At 40.4% G+C, this 19,665-nt stretch overlaps 1 protein-coding gene across 14 annotated transcripts in view; it reads right to left on the bottom strand.

Moving 5' to 3' along the window:
- The window catches only part of RBMS3 (RNA binding motif single stranded interacting protein 3), a 715,503-nt gene extending 710,839 nt beyond the window's left edge, over window positions 1–4,664 (bottom strand). For 3 of the 14 annotated variants that reach the window (XM_033864512.2, XM_073810934.1, XM_019946974.3), the window contains exon 1: window positions 3,970–4,660. In XM_033864512.2, the coding sequence (XP_033720403.1) occupies window positions 3,970–4,044 (75 nt within the window). In that variant the 5' untranslated portion in view covers window positions 4,045–4,660. Of the gene's footprint in view, window positions 1–3,969 lie in introns of all 14 variants that reach the window. The other 11 variants (XM_073810931.1, XM_073810933.1, XM_033864510.2 and 8 more) reach the window with 8 other exon arrangements.
- Between the last annotated feature and the right edge of the window lie 15,001 nt (window positions 4,665–19,665).

The following is a 19,665-nucleotide window of genomic DNA, read 5'->3' as shown; positions in this document are numbered from 1 at the left end:
CGGGCGGCTGTCCAGCTGCAGATGGCTGGAAATTCAGCCTGAAATCAGTGTGCTGGTGATGAATTACTCCTCCACCTGACCCCAACTTCACACCAGGCTCTGAACAGAATTTGAGTACCACCAGCCAGGGAGACCTGGACAGGGTTCCATGGTCTGAACCCCTTTCTTCAAGGTCTTCTGAGGAAGCAGATGGCCAAAGAAGGGCAGGCAGCAGACTGATGAAAAAGCAGAGTGATTAGAAACTGCACTGAACTGGGAGAAATAGAGTGATCTGGCAAGGGCGTGGAAAGGAAGAAAAGACAAACTTGCTGTGTGCGCTTGGGTGAGTTTTAAGTTTCATGAAGATGACTAAAGTTTTCTAAATATCACATATAAGAGAAATATCTATTTCTCAACTGCAAAATATCAACTCACCAGGCTGTGACCACGTTTTACTCTTTAGCTTTCCCAGTTCAACTCATTTGTTTTTCAAAAAAAACACCCCCAAAGTACCTCGAATTCAGATTGAAATTCACCCTGGGTCTCATAATGCAATAGCAACAGGTTGGTTATTTGGAATGGGCTGTAACAAAATTCTTGAGAAATATTATGTTACAACTTAAGCAAACATCATTACATATATTATCATTAAGCTAAGAAACTATTTTTTGATCTCCTTTCTCTAAAACTTGCTGATTATTATGGGTGGCTTTTCCAACAGCAAATTCGTTTTGATGAAACTCTTTTTTTAAAATCCAGTTATGTCTCTTATTGAAATATTATGACATGTCACCAAAATTTCTTCATTACTTCTAAATAAAAGTAATGTTCTTTTTAGAAATTGCTTCTTTGGCTAGGAAAACAAAATCGGTCAAAAGGAAGATTGACAAGTGACAACTTTGAATGTGAGGTCTGGGAGAGTAAGCATGTTATACCCACATTACTACAAGGTACAACAGCTACAAGTCAGCCATGGGTTTTCCTTTTATTTGACTTACCCATACATTTTTCTAATATAACATTTTAAGCATCTGGAAATTTTTTCAAAGAAACAAAAGCATAAATATATAAATATCTTATTTCTATTTTTTTTTTCTTTTGAAGCAACAAAGTGAAGAGATTGGTTCTAATGTGATGGGTAATAAGGGGAGCAGAGAAAGCAGGGAAGTGTCACAAGTTTTTCTAAAACTTAAATTGCATTTGAGGAAATGGAAGACAGTTGCATTTATTTCAAAATCCGTTTTCATTTTGTTTTATCATAAGAAAATAGCAGCTGCATTTAACACACATATTTAGGTAGAAAGAGAAGGCTCAGTATTTTGGCATTTTCTGAATGAATACAATAATAAACATCCCATGAAGATTTTCCAACCCAAACTAATGTCAGCAAATAGCTTTCGTGGGTGAGTTAAAAACACCTGAACTTAGAGAACAGTTTAAGGCACGGTATCACCAGAATATGATTTTTGTTGTCAACCACAGAATTCTATTTTTATCAACCATAAATATTCTTTACATATTAGCATCATTTTAAAAAGCAATGATTTTAAAATTGGATTAAAACTACAAGCCAAGGCTGGAAGGACAGTGGATTTTATGGAATTCCACCTAGGCTTAGCAAATAAATCTAAGCAGCATGCATTTCCTTCAAAATTACTCTACGTTATATTTTGAGATATAAGTGTAAAAGGAGCAGAAAGTGCTACTGAAACAACCCGGTTGTTTTCATGCTATGCTGGGGTGTGATGAGACTTTATTATACAGTGTGAATGCTGTCAGAAAGTTCCCATATTTTAAAATATTGCACATTGACCCTTCCTCCCATTCCCTGAGTGCCTAAGTTCCCAAACAGGGCACATTTTCATATCTTCAGCTTCCAGGAATGTCATTAATGTCTGTCATTTCAGAGCCACTGTAATGATATTTGACAACTTCACAGCACTGTCGAAATTTTACAACGTAATAATCAATATGAACTACCATGATAGCCAAAGTAGCTGATCTTGTACTCCCTACCACCCTGATCTGATTACCCAAATATCAGCTGAGGTCGCCTAATGGATCTAACTTCTTTAAAAATGTTCCAGAAGTTGATGGCTTTGACTAGCTTGAAAGTAACAAGATCCAGATGCTGCCTGTCTACACAACACTAAACTACATAGGACCCCAAAACAGATTTATTTTTAAATTCCCTCTCTATTTTTCTAGCTCTCTTTTCCCTCAACACCCCATGTTTCCTCTTTACCCCAAACAACACACACACACACACACACACACACACACACACAAACTTCCCACCAGTGTAGCTGGTCCTGTGTCTTTAATATAACGTGCCCGACATTATTTCCTGCTAGCAATAGGTTAAAAGAAATCTCAAACCAAAAAGCAATTATTCCATTCATTTTGATCTAAAGTTTCTTTTCTGAATAGACTTCATCGGAGAAAACGAGAACCAAAAAGAAAGCATGAATTTTGAAACATTTGGAAAAATTTAGCCAAATGACTAAAGGGGATGGAATGTGCAATATTTTTCATGCAACCTTTGTTTGTTGTTTCTGTTTCTTTGGGGGATGAGAAATGACTATAAATTTCTCCTTTTAACTTGTCCTTGCTTTGCCATTTCTTTGAGGAAGGCAGGCAGCCGTTCTCTTCCCAATCCCCCAAAGAGTTAAAACTCTAGCCACTGGAGCAGGCGGGCTGGTCTATTTATTTCAGCAGCAGCCCAAACTAAATGCTCACAAAGGCAAAAAGCAGTGTGAGTCGACCTTGGAGGGGCAGGGCAAATTGTAAAGCGACTGAGAAAGGAAAGGAAAAAAAGAACAATCTTTAATATAATACTGAAAGTCTGCTGCCTGATCTGGTTTACAAATCAGCATTGTTTGGTGAGAGAGAATAAATGAGAGCTAACTACGGCATGAATTACCAAACCCAAATCACAGCACCCAGTCCTGGTGACAGCACAGATCACTCAGGCATGCCTTGTTCACTCCTGGCGTATTTACCAAGAACACGGTAGAGTCTGGCTAATGCAATATAAAATAATATCATCCATAAAGGAATACAATCCATGCATTCAAGGGGGAACAACCAACATTTTCCCCTGAAATTAAGTCCGATGTAATTGACAAATTGGAGCAGAGATTTCACACCTGAGAGTCTTCCATGTCTGAACTGCAGGATAAAGTTCATGATTGGCATGACCCACTGTTCAGTGAGGTGGTCTTGCCACTGGCCCCCTCATGATCATTTGAGCACACACATAAAGCCTAACGTATTTAACCAATTCATGTCCAATTATCATCAGTATATTTCATCGTTTTTCAAGACCCAGGCCTCCTGATGGCAGCCAACATCTAGCTTCTAAAAGTAAAGAACATCTATTATAAAGCTCCTAAATTCACTCTCTAGCATCCTGATCATCCTCAGTATAAAATAAGGCCATAGAAAACACAAAAATGTACCCAAGCAAACTCTAAGAGACTTGAATTAGTTACCGTGTACCTTCCCACACCCGTCTTTCATGCTACACTCAGCGGTTAAAAGTTTGAGTCGCCCCCACCCCGGCGTGTCCTATCCAGTGGGAAAAAACCTTTTAGAGCCACAAACAAAGAACAGCTCACCAGAAAAGCCCCTGAAATTGTATTCTTGTGCCTGATCATCACTGTTATGATCTCCTTTTTAACAACCCTGCCCATCGGCCAAGGACTTGACGGATATCAGGAACACCTAGGCAGCCAAATAACAACAAAGGAACTCAAGTAAAACTATTATCTCTTCTTAAAGAGAAAGCACCAGTTCCAGGCTTGCTTTCTTCTTATATCCTTCTCTGCTTCATTAACTCCATTGCTATGTTACTAATTTCAAAGAAGCAGGAAGAGGTGATGGGGTAAGGGGAGGGAGGTGGTAAATAATAATTCCCATGCCTGTCTGTTTCCCATCCCAAGTTCAGAAGGACACCCCACTGCTGCCAGACTGTGGAGCGAGCCATACCTTGGTTTGGAGATAATGAGGATAGTAGTAAGTGTACTGGGGGTACATTTGTGGCTGATCCAGGCGTTTGCCCATGTAGCTGGAATCTCTATCTCCGAGGCAGGGAACTGGATGACAGGGTATGTGCCCCAGGCCGAGCTTCCTCTGGAACCACTATTCCTGACAGTCCCGATGACTGATGAGGCTTCGGAGAGTCTTCCACCACTCACTAGTTCCAACACAGCAAGAATTTTAAAAAGAAACACACCAAAAAAAGAGGGAGGTGGGGGATTTGTAGGAAAACCCCCACACAGCCTCCCCAGCTCTCGCCTGGGGTCCACTTGGGATGAGGCAGTTTGTTCTCTACCCGGCTGTCCGTAGTGATGTCAATTGCCAACGTTTGTAAAGGAAAAAAAAAAAAAATCAAAGTCCTTTTAGCACAACTCGGAAATCTTGCAGATCAGCTTCCTGTCTCCTGTGTGTCTCTTTCCCCACCTTAAAGAAAACGAAAAAAAAAAAAAAGAAAGAAAAAGAAAAAAGAAAAGTGGGGAGGGAAGAAAGAAAAAGAAAGGGGAAAAGAAAAACTAAAAAAAAAAAAAAAAACCTCTCACAGCTCAGTTGCTGCTGTGTCCCTCCCAGAGTGACATGGTGTTCGGTGCTTGTCCTGTCCTTTCATTCACGTCCCCTCCTTCCAGCCAGTGGGTGGGACCCGGAGAGCCCCTCCAGGGAGCAGCGTACGCAGTCCAGAAGGCTGCAGTCTTTCCTCCAAGAAAAAAAAAAAAAGGCTGCTTCAACCCCTGCTGCAAGCAAAGTTCCGATTCCCTCTACTGGCTATCTCGAATAGCAAAGCGGTTTTTGCAGCAAAGCTGCTGCCGCTGCCGCTGATCCCGGGGAACTCAAATGTGGGCGGCGGATGATTCCTTATCCTTCCCTCCATCAACCCCGCACAAGAGCTGCCTTCTTTGCTTTGCTTGCCAAGTTTCAAGGTAAGCCACACTGCGAAACAAAACACAGCAGACCCCGGGAGGGACAGGAGGACGAAGGGAGGAAGGGAGAGAAAGGAAAAAATCAAGGCAGACGGGCTAAGCTTGCTGGTGAAAATGGAAAAAGTGTGTCCCGGATGCTTTCAAAACCTGTGAACGCACTAAAGCCGAAGGAATCCAAGACCTGCTTTAGAAACTAACCTTTTACTTCTCGGAGAACGTGGAGGATGGTAAGTACTGAAGAAATGTTGTAGTCTACTCCAGGACTGCTCGTAACAAGCCAGGCATCATCAGATCACAATCAGCAACTTATCACAGCAGAAATAATCAATCTGATCATTACATCCATTTTGTAAAAATCTAAAGAGGTGTCCCCTTCGGTTTATGATCGTCTTGATATATAAAATCACTGTTTCTCTCACTGTCTATCTCTTTATGATTCATGGAGGCTTTAATCACTTTCCTGACATCATCATACACAAACACAAAGAACAAAAATCATAATCACTTGGCAGGGTGTTTCTCCACCAATAATAAGTAGTATTCTGACGTGTCTATCAGCTGCTACAGTATAATACAGATTGTTTCAGAGGAAATATATTTCCTTAAAGGGTCCCTTTTCAAGGCAGGCGAGGCTAAAATTAGACGTGCCAGCTGTGTTTTGCTGAGGGCTCACGCATGCCCAGAGCGTGGGCAGACCAGCACTGAACTCCTCTCGACTTTGTCAAGTCGGCTGTATTCTCCCCAGCCCAGAGTTGCCTTTTCAGATGAAAGGTTCCTGGTACAAATCCAGCTTCCTAGGCAAGAAGACCAGAGAATGCGGTCCCATGTACAAGCCCTACTACCCCTGGGGCAATGGGCTTCCCGCAGGGGTCTGGTTCCTGGGAGCCCTGTGAGTGCAGGTAGGTTCCTTGGAGACAGATCAGGATGGTGGGCACACAGTTTTATGTTTGACTTTTGACAAGAATGACGATCAGAAGGAAGGAAGGGGAGAGGGTGGAGAGTAGGAGGTAGAAGCCCTGTCACTGAGAAAATTAAATCAAGTCTGCCAATGTTTATGTGTTCTTCTGGGACTCAGAGGTCTCATCTAGAAAATGGAACTACTTCCAACTTACCTAGCTGGAGAGAGTCAACTGAATCAGATACTAAATAAAAATCACATTGATTTTAAAATTCTTTGCAGCATCTCACTACTCAGACAATAGAGTCCTGACTTTTGGTATACTTTTCAAGTCACTTACAAACCTAACTTTCTTCTCCAGAGGCAGGCAGTAGACCCTGTCCCCCATGTCTGATGCCTGAGTGACACTGCCCTGCTTTCAGGTCTGGGCTGTGCTCTCAGGGCCTTCGGTCATCCCCTCTGCCAGGGGGGCTCTCCCAGACCCACCTTCAGCAGATCCTCCAGCCCGCCCTTTGGTCTCAGCACCACCCACACCCAGTGGCTTCCTATGCACTCTGGCTTTCCCACAGCACCTCGTATTTACCCTAATATAATGCTCATCCTATGTCACTACCTATGAATTGCCTGTTCTCTCTACGATGCTCTAAAAGCATCAGGAAAAGCAGGAAAGGAGGAGGTCCCATCATTCTTGTTTACCTTCATCTTTTTTAAAACTGGCATGGCATCTGGCACCAAATGGTTGCTCCGTAAATGTCTGAAGAATAAGACATCTTAAATATCAGCAACAACTCTAACCCAACTCATATCCAACTTTCAGTACATTTCTGGGTGCAGGGGATATAGTGCTACACAGATCAGAACAAGGTGCCTCCTCCAACCGATGCCACTGCCCACTTCATACAGTTATTATGAGAATTCACTGAGTTAAACGTGAAGCATTGATAACACCTTGGTACTTATTGGATCTGCTCAATAAACACAAGCCTGCACCTGGAGAAGAGCATCCCAGGCTGAAGGACCAGTAAGAACAGAAAGCCTGGCAGCAAGCATGTGTCTTTGGAATGTGCCAGATATAGTGCAGGGGCTGGAAGGGAGCAAGTAAAGAGTAGAGGAGTAAAGAGTAGAGAATGAGGCTGGGACAAGATCTACAAGCCTTGGTGGAATTTGGTGGGGAAAGCTAAATTAGTGATGGTTAACAGTACAGCCAGGACTCTATCCAAAGCATCTTCAACTACAGAATGCTGTCTTCCTAAATGAAAGATTGGGGTTCCTCCAAATTATAAGACACCTAGGATCAGGATCCTAGATGGCTTCTGCCAACGCAGCCACTTTGGACAAAGGACATCAGTATTCTTTCATTCATAACTGCCAAGATGCTCCTCCATCACTGCCAAGATGCTTCTGCCAACGTGGCCACTTTGGACAAAGGACATCAGTATTCTTTCATTCATAACTGCCAAGATGCTCCTTAAAGGGAAAGGACTACTGCCTTATTTACAAATAAAAAGCCAAATAAATAACTCCTCTCAGTGTACGCTATAGCCCACTTATATGCAAAGTTCCCAGTATGTGTCAATACTGTGAGCAATTTCTACACAAATTGCTGCTTCCCAAAATCTATTCTATTCCATTGGATTATCGGTATTTTCTGGGCATTAATTGTCATTAGCTTAAGAACATTCACTGAACATTTAAAGCTTTTCTTAAATAACGTAAAGACAGTTTAGCCCTTGTGAGGATGGTAAAACCTGTGTTTCATTCATTTTTTATTTTTTTTTCCCTGAGATCCCAGTAGCCATGGAGATTCGAGGGGCAAGATAGTCATGTCAGAAATAGTTTTTATATCATGTCTGCTCTGTTGGAGCTGCAGCATTTTCCATTTAAACGATCAAGTTAAGGTAGGAGGGAACTAGTTTAAGGCACTCTCTAAATCAGAAGCCAGCTGTGTGCCATTTGCCAAATAAACAAATTTTGTACAAATCCCAAAGCAGCAAACTGCATCAAAGGGCATGGACTCTTATAGATTCACGTGATTCACAGCACAGACTGGAGAGGCACTCATTTAAGACAAGTTCTTGGCTAACAGAATTGAGAGGATGTTTCAGACACGTATCCAGAGATGGGGAAGTGATGGTATTGAAATAAGGGGCAATTGGGCAGAGACAGAGACTCTTCTGGTTTGCCCTTGACCCAGAGAAGAACTGGGTCCCCTCTCTGGATGACTGACTGATTTTAATTTTTTTTTTTTTTGGCTGCGTTGGGTCTTCATTGCTGCGTGCGGGCTTTCTCCAGTGGCAGCGAGCGGGGGCTACTCTTCGTTGCGGTGCGTGGGCTTCTCACTGCGGTGGCCTCTCCTGTTGCAGAGCACAGGTTCTAGGCACGCGGGCTTCAGTAGTTGCGGCACACAGGCTTCAGTAGTTGTGGTTTGCGGGCTCCAGAGCGCAGGCTCAGTAGTTGTGGCGCCGGGGCTTAGTTGCTCTGTGGCATGTGGGATCTTCCTGGACCAGCGCTCGAACCCGTGTCCCCTGCATTGGCAGGTGGATTCCCAACCACTGCACCACCAGGGAAGCCCTGGATGATTTATTTTTGTAAATTACAAAGACTCAGTCAAAAGTAAAAGAACAGTAGAGATATAAGGAAAAACCATAATCATACTATCTTCAAAAGGAGTATCCTATTTTACCTTTAAGAAAGACATCCATGACCTTGAGTAAAACGTAAAAGGCAAAAACTGTGGCATTTCCTGCCCACTTTATTCAAATTTGTGAAATCTCCTTCCAACCCAGCAGTTGCCAAATGAGTATGAAACATAAAAGTTGTTTGTTTGTTTTCTTAAAGACAAGATGGTAGATTGCAAATTCCAACATTAATGTTACAACTTTCTTTTCTCCTACTGAATCCTTACCAATGGTTTAAGAAAATGTCTGAGACAAATAAGAAGAAAGAGACTACCATTCAAGTATGTGTGGCCCAAACTTAAACGATAATTGAATGTAAAAATATTAATGTAGATAAAGACAATAAAAATTGGCCTTGGAAGAAAATTTCAAGCCTCAAGACAAAACTACAATGGACTATAGTTCAAGACAGTTAAGTAGAAAAGCAAGAGCAGTTTAAAACAATGAACAATATTAACTTCAACAACAGTTTATTGAGCCTCTATTCTGGGCCTAAAAAATCGAGGGTACCAGTATAAATACGGTATTATTACCCATGTCCTCAAGTAGATTTAACAAATCAATATGTCTCAAACTTCAACCATTCACAAATGACCTTAATGTTTTTTCTCATATCTGAGTACCAATTTGAAACAATAAAAATAATTTTCTTTAAGTTGACCCAATTTTTTCTGAAATCCATGTGAACTTTATTAGAATTCTAAGCAATAATATACACAAGGCTCATGTTTATTTTGCTTCCATTATCTTTTTAAAAAATGCACACTGTCCACCAACTCTCTATATACATTTTTCGTAGCACTCAATACTGTGGCGGGCACATCTGGACCTCCTTTACCACTAGGATTAGCAAGACTCACACTTCTCCATTTCACTGAAAGTAGGAATGGCCACATGACTTGCTATGCCCAATAAAATATGAAGCTTTTACGAGCGACACCCACAAAAACTTTAACTGCTGCTGTTTAATTCTCCAGTCCACTCTTCTCTGAGGCAAGAATGTGCTGATATGGAGTAAGCATCTCAGAGGGGTGAGAACAGCTGCCTTGAATAGTCACCTGGACCAGCCACTGACTTGCCATGCATGAGAAGTAAACCTTTGTTGGATTATGCTATTGAGATTTGGTGACTTACCACAGCATCACCTAGCCTACCCTGACTAATCCAACATTACTTGTCGTTTGATTCTGTATTCATTGGTTTCCTTGCTTGAGTAGCACCCCCGCTAATATCTGAGCTCCACAAGGGAAAGGAGCATATTTGTCTTGTTCCCTGTTATATCCCCAGCACCTAGAGCAGTCCTTGGAATTTAATACACACTTAATAAATGTGTGTTAAATAAATGAATAAATAATTATCTAAAATCATCTTATTTACTCATCAGTGCTTAATGCATGCTACTTTAGGAAATCATGGAAGGTGAAACGAAACATATTCACAAAAAGTAAAAACTGAAGTTTCATAGGGAACCCTCCTACACTGCTGGCGGGAATGTAAATTGGTGCAGCCACTATGGAAAACAGCATGGAGGTTCTTCAAAAAACTAAAAATAGGGCTACCATATGATCCAGCAATCCCATTTCTGAGCATATACCTGCACAAAACTCGAATTCAAAAAGATACATGCACCCCAATGTTCATAGCAGCACTATTCACAATAGCCAAGATATGGAAACAACCTAAATGTCCATGAATAGATGAATGGATAAAGATGTGGCACATATATACAATGGAATATTACTCAGCCATGAAAAGAAACGAAATTGAGTTATTTGTAGTGAGGAGGATGGACCTAGAGTCTGTCATACAGAGTGAAGTAAGTCAGAAAAAGAAAAACAAATACAGTATGCTAACACATATATATGGAATCTAAAAAAAAAAAAAAAGTGGTTCTGAAGAACCTAGGGGCAGGACAGGAGTAAAGATGCAGATGTAGAGAATGGACTTGAGGACACAGGGAGGGGGAAGGGTAAGCTGGGACAAAGTGAGAGAGTGGCATGGACATACATACACTACCAAATGTGAAATAGATAGCTAGTGGGAAGTAGCCGCACAGCACAGGGAGATCAGCTTGGTGCTTTGTGACCACCTAGAGGGGTGGGGTAGGGAGGTGGGAGGGAGACGCAAGAGGGAGGGGATATGGGGATATATGTATACATATAGCTGATTCGCTTTGTTATACAGCAGCAACTAACACAACATTGCAAAGCAATTATACTCCAATAAAGATGTTAAAAAAAATTTGCATGTATTAATTAAAGCACTAAGCATGAACAATTTGTAGCTGTTTTATAAGCCTCAGGAAATGAACAAGTCTTGTAAATTTTAGATTCATTTATTCAGGAGAACAAAATATACTGACTTTCTTTTCTCTATGCTATTTCTCACCTCTATCCTATTATATGTATGCATGTACGTTTATAACATTATGTTTTTCTGATTGCAAAAATAATGATATACATTGTATTTTTGAAATGCAGAAAAGCGAAAAGAAAATTTTAAAATACTACAATTCAAAGATAATCATTCCTCTTAAAATTTTGGTATATGTTCTTCCAGGTTAGATATATATTCTCTTTTACAAAGCTGTGAAAATATTGTGGAAACTCTGTGTAACTTTTTTAATATAACAATTACCTTTCCATGTCCTTAAATATTTTTCCAAAACATGACTTTTAAATAACTCTGTGTATGTTTTTACTGTAACCTAACTCAAAAATGTTCTGGAAATTCGTAGAATATAAAATATAAATAAATATTAACCATCATAGCAGAAAAACAAAATGTGGTACATATATATGATGGAATATTACTCAGCCATAAAAAAGAATGAAATAATGCCATTTGCAGCAACATGGATGGACCTAAAGATTATCATACTAAGTGAAGTAAGTCAGACAGAGAAAGACCAGTGTCATATGATATCACTTATATGTGGAATCTAAAATATGACACAAATGAACATATCTACAAAACAGAAACAGACTCACAGACATAGAGAACAGACTTGTGGTTGCCAAGGGGGAGGGGGCGTATGGGAGGGAAGGATTGGGAGTTTGGGATTAGCAGATGCAAACCATTATATAGAGAATGGATAAACAACAAGGTCCTACTGTAGAGCACAGGAAACTATATTCAATATCCTGTAATAAACCATAATGGAAAAGAATATGAAAAAGGATGTGTGTGTGTATATATATATATATATATATATATATATATATAACTGAATCACTTTGTTGTACAGCAGAAATTAATACATTGTAAATCAACTATACTTCAATAAAATTTAAAAAAAAGTTTTTTCATGGGAGGAGAACTGCTATCATACTGAACACTCAGAAGGAAAGTGTTCTTTCACTGACTATTTGGAGTGAGTACTGGGGTGTGGTGTTAACTAGTTAAGAGATAAAGAAGGCAAAGAAGTAAATGAACACAGATATAGATGGACAGCTACATACTAGACATTGGAGGAGATGCCTATAAATGTTTCCTCAGCGAAAACGCACAAGTACCTGGGAAGTGGGTATGATTTTTCACAATTTACAAAATTGAGAAGGATCAGGTTTAACTACCTGATCCACACTCACCCAGTTATCACGTAGTAGAGGAACACTTCTGCCTCATTTCTGTATAAGGTCCAAACTCAGGCTCTTTCCTCAGTGTCCTTGATTGAAATCTTAAATGCTTTACTCCAAAATCGGATGAGAAAACCTTTGTGTTTAAAACATAAAACTCACAGTATACAGAAACATCCTAAATAAGTCACTTATGTCTTCATAGCAAACTGGAAAGAAAGAGCATGACTGTCTGTCATACAGCATAAACTCTATTTGGATGACAGATGTGATGGTTAATACACAGTTACATGTGTCAACTTGGCAAGGTTATGGTGCCCAGTTGTTTGGTCAGCACCAGTCTAGATGTTGTTGCCAGGTATTTTTTAGACATGATTTACACTTAAATCAGTAGACTTTAAGTAAAGCAGATTACCCTCCATAATGTGGGTAGGTCTCATCCAATCAGTTGAAGGCTTTAAGAGTTAAGACTAAGGTCCCTCGAGAAGGAAGGAAGTCTGTCTCCAGACTACAGCTGGACTAAAGACTCAACTAGCTCTTCTCTGCATCTCCAGCTTGCCAGCCTGCCCTACAGTTTTGTGATTAGCCAGCTCCCACACTCATGTGAGCCAATCCGTTAAAATAATTTGCTCTCTTTCTCTCCCTCCCTCTCCCTCCCTCTCTCTCTCTCTCTCTCTCTCTCTCTCTCTCTCTATATATATATATATATATATATGCAAATACATATCTGACTACTTGTGTTTCTCTGGAGAATGTATTAATAAAATGAAAGAAAATATGGCAGCAGTGAAGGTCAATGAAATGGACACTCATACATTTCTATTAAATGTCTACTGAACAAAATGTATAGCCTTAAAAATCTCCATCCTTTTCACCCAGTAACTTCAGTTCTAAGAATCTAAAAGAGATCATCATTAGCATTTTAATGGTAAATAACTAGAGAAACCTGAATGTCCAACTCTAGGTGATTAAATAAATTACAGTATAAAGTATAATTCAACCATTAAAATGATCCTTAGAAAACATTTTAACAATATGGGAAATGCTTAACTTGAATAGCTAATGGAAAAAATAAAAATTCAGAAAAAACAGAACATTGTACATGCAGTAGGTTTTCAACTACGAAATATAAACACATAGACAATAGAAGAACTGCATCAAAATAACAACAGTGAAACTTTCCCTTTCTGGTGAGGTTATTGGTGATTTTACTTTTCTTTTTGACAAATTTTGGCATTTTCCAATTTGTCTTAAAATCAGCATGTTTCATTAAGTGAAATAAACATTGTTTAAAAATATATATATATTTCTAAGTAAGGTTTTTATTATTAGTTGAGAGGAAATTTTTAAACTCCCAGAAGTGACGATATCAAAATGAATTACATGTGTATTTTAAGTAGCCATTTACTCCTTACCTGAGACAGCAATTTAAGAAAAGTTTAAGTCTTTAAAGTCTGGAAGCATCAATTCGACATCAAAAAAAGTTCAAAACTCTCATTTAAGACCTAAAGACTGGGATTTCCCTGGCGGCCCAGTGGTTAAGACTCTGTGCTCCCAATGCAAGGGGCCCGGGGTTCGATCCCTGGTCAGGGAACTAGATCCTGCACTCTGCAACTAAAGATCCCACATGCCACAATGAAGATCCCACATGCTGCAACTAAGACCTGGCACAGTCAAATAAATAAATAAATATTTTTAAAATAAATTAATTTTAAAATATTAAAAAGCCATTGTCTTAAAAAAAAAAAGACCTAAAGACCTATTCTCTTATTCAGTGAGGGTAATGAAAAAATAACGGCAACCAAAGGCAGAGGACATAGCTTCAGAAGGATTAAAATAAAACTGCATTGTATCTAAGAGTTTATTTTTATCTTCAACTAATTCTGCCTTTGTACTTCTACATTTCTCATTGAATTTATTTGTAAAAAATATTGATGCAGCTCTGCCAGCTTGTTTACAATATGTTGTAGAAACCAAGAATGTTTTTTTCTTTTGGTTTATCACTATGCCTCCCTGTATATTTCCGTGCAAAGAATGTCACTATTTCCAGTCCATTGAGTCAATTTGGTCCTGATATAACTGGCAGATTCTAGAGGCCGTTGTTACAAGTACACCGTCTGCCATGACTTGTGCCATTAGTGGGACCAGAGCTTTGGAAAACCCCAAACTAAAAGCCTCAAAGTAGAGAAAGATGAATAGCTGCTTTGTTACATGGGAAACATTTTTCTAAAAGGAAGATCATCACTTTGTATCAACTGTCCAGCTTCATTCTGCCAATAGCTAAGCAAGTTGGGTTGATGTGTCCAGATTTGATTGGCTAGACTGATTCCTCTCGCTAGAAAAATCCAGAGTTGCAGAAGTCTAAGCTGAAAGGATACTACTAACTAGAGTTACCATATAAAATACAGCATACCCAATTCAATTCGAATTTCAGAAAAATGGTAAGTATGTTTTTAATATAATTATATTCCAAATATTGCATATGATATGTCCTATGGAATAGTTGGGTCATACTTATAAAAATTATTCATTGCCTGTCTGAGATTCAAATTTATCTGGGTGTTCTGTATTTTTAAGTTCCTAAATCTGGCCAAACCTACTCCTAACCGATGCACTGACACAGTTCACAGGCCTTTCAGAGGACACAAGAATTGATAGAGTTTAAATTTATGGACAACTGGCAACGCCTAATATTTTCAATCGTCTTTACACTCAAACCAAGTAAAGCAAACACGTCCCCAAATTAAGCCTCCCTTCAAGAGACTTAAACCACAGTTATGTTCCCAATATGAATCCATACAGTGTTCCAAGAGCTCTGGTTTTCTTTTTAATTATTATGAACTTGTTTCTTTTTAGCATAAGGGAATATTTAATGTATTTTCTTAAATTGTTATTCAGCACAAAAAGTGCCTGTCCAGAATAACACATGCCCAGATCCCCTTCACTGATATCATAAAGGTCCAATTCAGAGAAACCAGACAAATGTGCAAAATACAAGGGAAAAGGAGGTCAGGAACAGCGCCACCTGAGTGTGGTCCCCAGACAAGTGCTGATGGGCAGACCCTACCATGTCCACTGAGCACAGGGATTGAGGCTGAGTGTCCATCAACTTTATAGGAAGAATCTTATGTCTCTTGTCTCTAAGTAATGAAAGTGTGGACTTGTAGTTTGAAAGTCTGCTTTTTGCATTTCATTTTTCTAGTAATTTACAGAAATATCAGCTAGTCAGTTAGAAATAAACAAAAACCAGTCTCTCACTGGAGAGTTTGAAAAGTGCTGATCTAGGAAATACACAATTGTCTTATGTCCTCTCATTTCTATTTGCACATTTCTAGTGGTGAAAACATTACATTGATGTCTTTTCTGATTGCAATACAAAGAATAATGAAACCCACATGAACTACAAAGGAAAATATTCCTTCCTGCAAATTTCCTTACTCACTCTCTTTTCTTTGTCTATTCCTTACCCTCTACCCTATGCCACCTTCCTGAACCCAGGGATGACATTTAAGAGTACCAAACCCAGGGTACGCAGGGCTTCTGACTGTGAGTGACTGACCCTGGAGAAATCAACTCCCTAGCTGGAGCCTCAGTTTTCCCAAGTGTAAAATGAAGGTTGTGATTAGGTCATTTAAGGTCCCTTTCTGACTCCAGTATCCCACAGTCCCAGGATACACTTGTTAAACCAAGTTGAGACTACATCTTTTTGGCTGCAGGGGTACGCTGGCTGGCTCCAGAGTGGATGGGAGACTCACACCAGCATCACACCTGAGGTTGACACACCTGAGCCACAGGCTTTGTGTGACTCCCAGCCATTCCCCCAACAGCTGTGTGCTGGGAGACACCAAATCCAAAAGCAGCCTGCCGTGTCATAGGGAAGAACAAATCTGACTCCATATTAGATCTGTTTCTTTTACTTTAACCTTTGTATTTGATTGACTTTGCTTTGTGTATAACCTGAAATATACAGGATAGCCCATTCTCAAGGCTCTGACCTTTAAGGGTTTAACTCTTTTCTATTCATACAGAGATAAAAAGTTGCAGAACTGAAAATAACATTTTTCTTGTTGGAGGTTTACAGGAACATCACGACCTGACCTACCTGGACCAATGCAAGAACAAAGGATTCTGACACCAAGAAGTTTGCAACAACTAACCACGCCCCTCCCTTACCTGGCCTTTAAAAGTGCTTTGTTGACACCCTTCGGGGAGTTTGGGGTTTCCTCCCATTCTCCTTGCGTGACCCTGCAATAAACTTTTCTCTGCTCCAAACATTTCGGTTTGTTTGGCCTCACTGTGTGTCGAGCATGAACTTGCATTCAGTAACAGCCCCGCACGGATTATGATTTGCCTTCTAGAGATGACATCCCTGAGCGGAACTAAAATAAGGCCAAACAGTTACCTGACTTTTTAGCCAATGCCTCGAAAATAGTTTAATCCCGGGAAGTCGAGATGCACCAACTGTCCCACCCAGGGTTTTTCACTATTCTGAATGCTTATGCTCATTCTGCAGTCAGGAAACGTAATTATTCGTTTTTTCTTTAAGAAAGTTTATGACCAAAGGTAATGGGGGGAACATAAATGTACTGACTGCTTACTGAGACTCATAAATGCTAAGAACACAGACAAGTAATTGTTGCTTGGAGATTTGTTTTTGTCGTGTAGAATCTTCATTTTTAGCAATTTAACTACTAAAAGCTTCCCCACCTGGAGGAGAATTATTTAGTCGGAAATAAAACTTAGCACCTAATTAATTCATTCCCGGCTCCAACAACTTTCATCCTTTCAGAAAAGCGGCTTTCACATAAAATGTGCAGAAGGTAGCTTGTTATACAGGGCTAGTAAAACTCAGAGGTAATTAGTATAAGCTAAACCTCTAAATAATAATGCCAAGTTTTTAACTTTTGCAGAGCCCTAGGTCAACATTTACTAATAAATTCTCTGTTTTCCTTTGTGAGAGATAAACGTTGCTACAAATTATCAAGAAATTTAAAAAAAAAAGAATGAATGAAGTTAAGAAATCTGTTCTGGCCAATTAGTAAAGAAAAGTGGTTAAAGCTCAGGTCAGAATTTATCAAAAGCCATCAAATACCTACACCTCTTCAGAGTTAGGAATTTAAGAACAGTGCTCATTTATGGCTGGGATGGGCCATGGGTCAGACTGGGCTCATCTTAGGAGAATTTCTGGGAAGGTCTGGCATTGCAGGGTGGAGAAACCAGTGTGAAGACCCTGGGACTTTGGGACCTCGATCTCCTACCTTAACTGCCTCTGTGACAGGCAAATGATGACATTGTGTGCTGTCCCACAGTGGGTGCGAGGTGGGGTGGGGGGCGACACAGAGGGATGCTGCAAATAACTCAGCCTGTCAGGTCGCCCGTGGCACCTTCCCTCCCACGGTGGAAGCCACGTGAAACATGACAGCTCACTGCCTCAGCCCCTCCAGCCCCTGCCACCTCTCAGGTTCCCCAGATCGCTGGCTTTGCAAACAGAGTTATAAGCGAACCACACCAACAAAGGAAGTTTCTTTTTTCCAATGCTGAATAAGATCCCTTACCAGCTCATCTCTTTTCCTTCCTCTCTACTTCCAGGGGGGGAAGAGAAGTGAGAGTGTTGCAGGATCAGCAGCATGACATCGAACAGTCCCTTGAGGGAGGATACAGAGATGGCTCATCGCACCTCACTTTGGGGAGCAGCAGAAAGGAACCCGGGGACAGCACAGCTCCACAAAGCAGCGGTTGGAAAAGGAGACATCTGGCCCAGTGAGGCCTTCTGTTATTTCTCCCTTAGGTTGGAAATGCTGAGTTCTTGGTCCATAAAGAGGGCAGATTATTAAGAGGAAAATAGGAAAGCCAGTCTATTTCTCAGTGTGATGGATTTCCATCAAACCAGATCTGTACAAGACGCCTCACTCTTCATCTCTATCTGACAAGGGGTGGGGGGGGGGCTTGTAGCAATACTTGGGTTCATATTGGCTTGGAGACTGAGACAGATTTTTCTGTTCTCTCCGGGAGAAAGATACACATGTTACTCAGGACAGGGAGACAGGCAGGGGATCCACGTGCTGAAACGGACCTGTGGATTACACGTTTCCGATGAGCAACCATCACACAGCAGCTGTTAGAGGCTGCTGTCCAAGCCCAGCTTAATTCTTTTTGCTGCAAACTCTAAAAATTAGGTTTGTTTCTTGGTAAAAAACAATGCTGTGTCAAGACCCCTAGAAGAATCGTACAGTGTTGTTCCATAAGCTGGTAATGGAAGAACCTGTCCATTACAACCAGGGATAAATGTATTGGATTCAATAAGTTTGGTTTGGGAAATCTCTCTTTGTCAGTTCCAGGATAACCAATTGTCCTTGTTAAGAGGAGCTGATGTAGAAATATTTCACCTCCCCATCCATAAACACTTCTTTCCCCCCAGAGCAAGAAGGGGCTGATCTTCTAGGTCTTAGTGTTATTTTTTTTTAATTATTTTTTTTTTGGGGGGGGTAATGTCATCTTTTTTTTTTTTCTGATATTTCTTTTCAAATGAAGAAATATGATTTGCATACCAGGTGCAGTTTTCCTTTAGTCTTTGTGTAAGTGCCTGCCTTTTAAATGACTCCTAGAACTAAGATCCTGACCACTTGCCCTTGTTAAATATCTGGTGATCCTTCCCCTCAACAGATGGGAAGGGCCTCCTGATATGCCCCTGGCCTCATTTCAGTTTGGGTAATTGCATTCTGTTGACTTGAAATCTCCCCACCAGTTTCATCTGCCTGGGATGTGATGCCTCATTCTCAGCCCTGAGCTGCCTGGCGTGCCGTCGGAGGCTGGGGAGCAGCTGGTGCATTCCACCCAGAAGTGGATGCATTTTAGTGGCAGGTGCAAAGGTTTTCTTTGGCTGAATACAAATTCTAACCTAGGAATGAGCTGCATGGATGCTCTTTATTTATTTATTTTTAACATCTTTATTGGAGTATAATTGCTTTACAACGTTGTGTTAGTTGCTGCTGTATAACAAAGTGAATCAGCTGTATGTATACATATATCCCCCTATCCCCTCCCTCTTGCATCTCCCCCCCACCCTCCCTACCCCACCCCTCTAGGTGGTCACAAAGCACCGAGCTGATCTCCCTGTGCTATGTGGCTGCTTCCCACTAGCTATCTATTTTACATTTGGTAGTGTTTATATGTCCATGCTACTCTCTCACTTCGTCCCAGCTTACCCTTCCCCCTCCCTGTGTCCTCAGGTCCATTCTCTACATCTGCATCTTAAGTAACTACCGGGAAGCCAAAAATATGAAAGTATCCAAAGCATAAATATGAATTGGGATGAAAATACACTTTCACTAAAACCAGTCTATTGTGTGATCATTTTGCACTCCATGAATCTTACCATTCTTCTAGATTTGAATTTTGACAATAAGAAGAACTAATTCACATAAAGCAGACAACTCTTCTGAAAGGAAGAATTTTATGCACACACACACACACACGGACACACACGTATGTCCCAGCTCTTACCTCCCTCTGGAGTCTTCCTCAGTTTGGAATAAAAGCAACCTTCCCCAGAAACCACATTAGGTGCCCTATGCATA

This window comes from Tursiops truncatus, chromosome 10 (assembly GCF_011762595.2).
Source record: "Tursiops truncatus isolate mTurTru1 chromosome 10, mTurTru1.mat.Y, whole genome shotgun sequence".
Taxonomy (NCBI): Eukaryota; Metazoa; Chordata; class Mammalia; order Artiodactyla; family Delphinidae; genus Tursiops; species Tursiops truncatus.
This window is presented reverse-complemented; position numbering and strand designations above follow the sequence as displayed.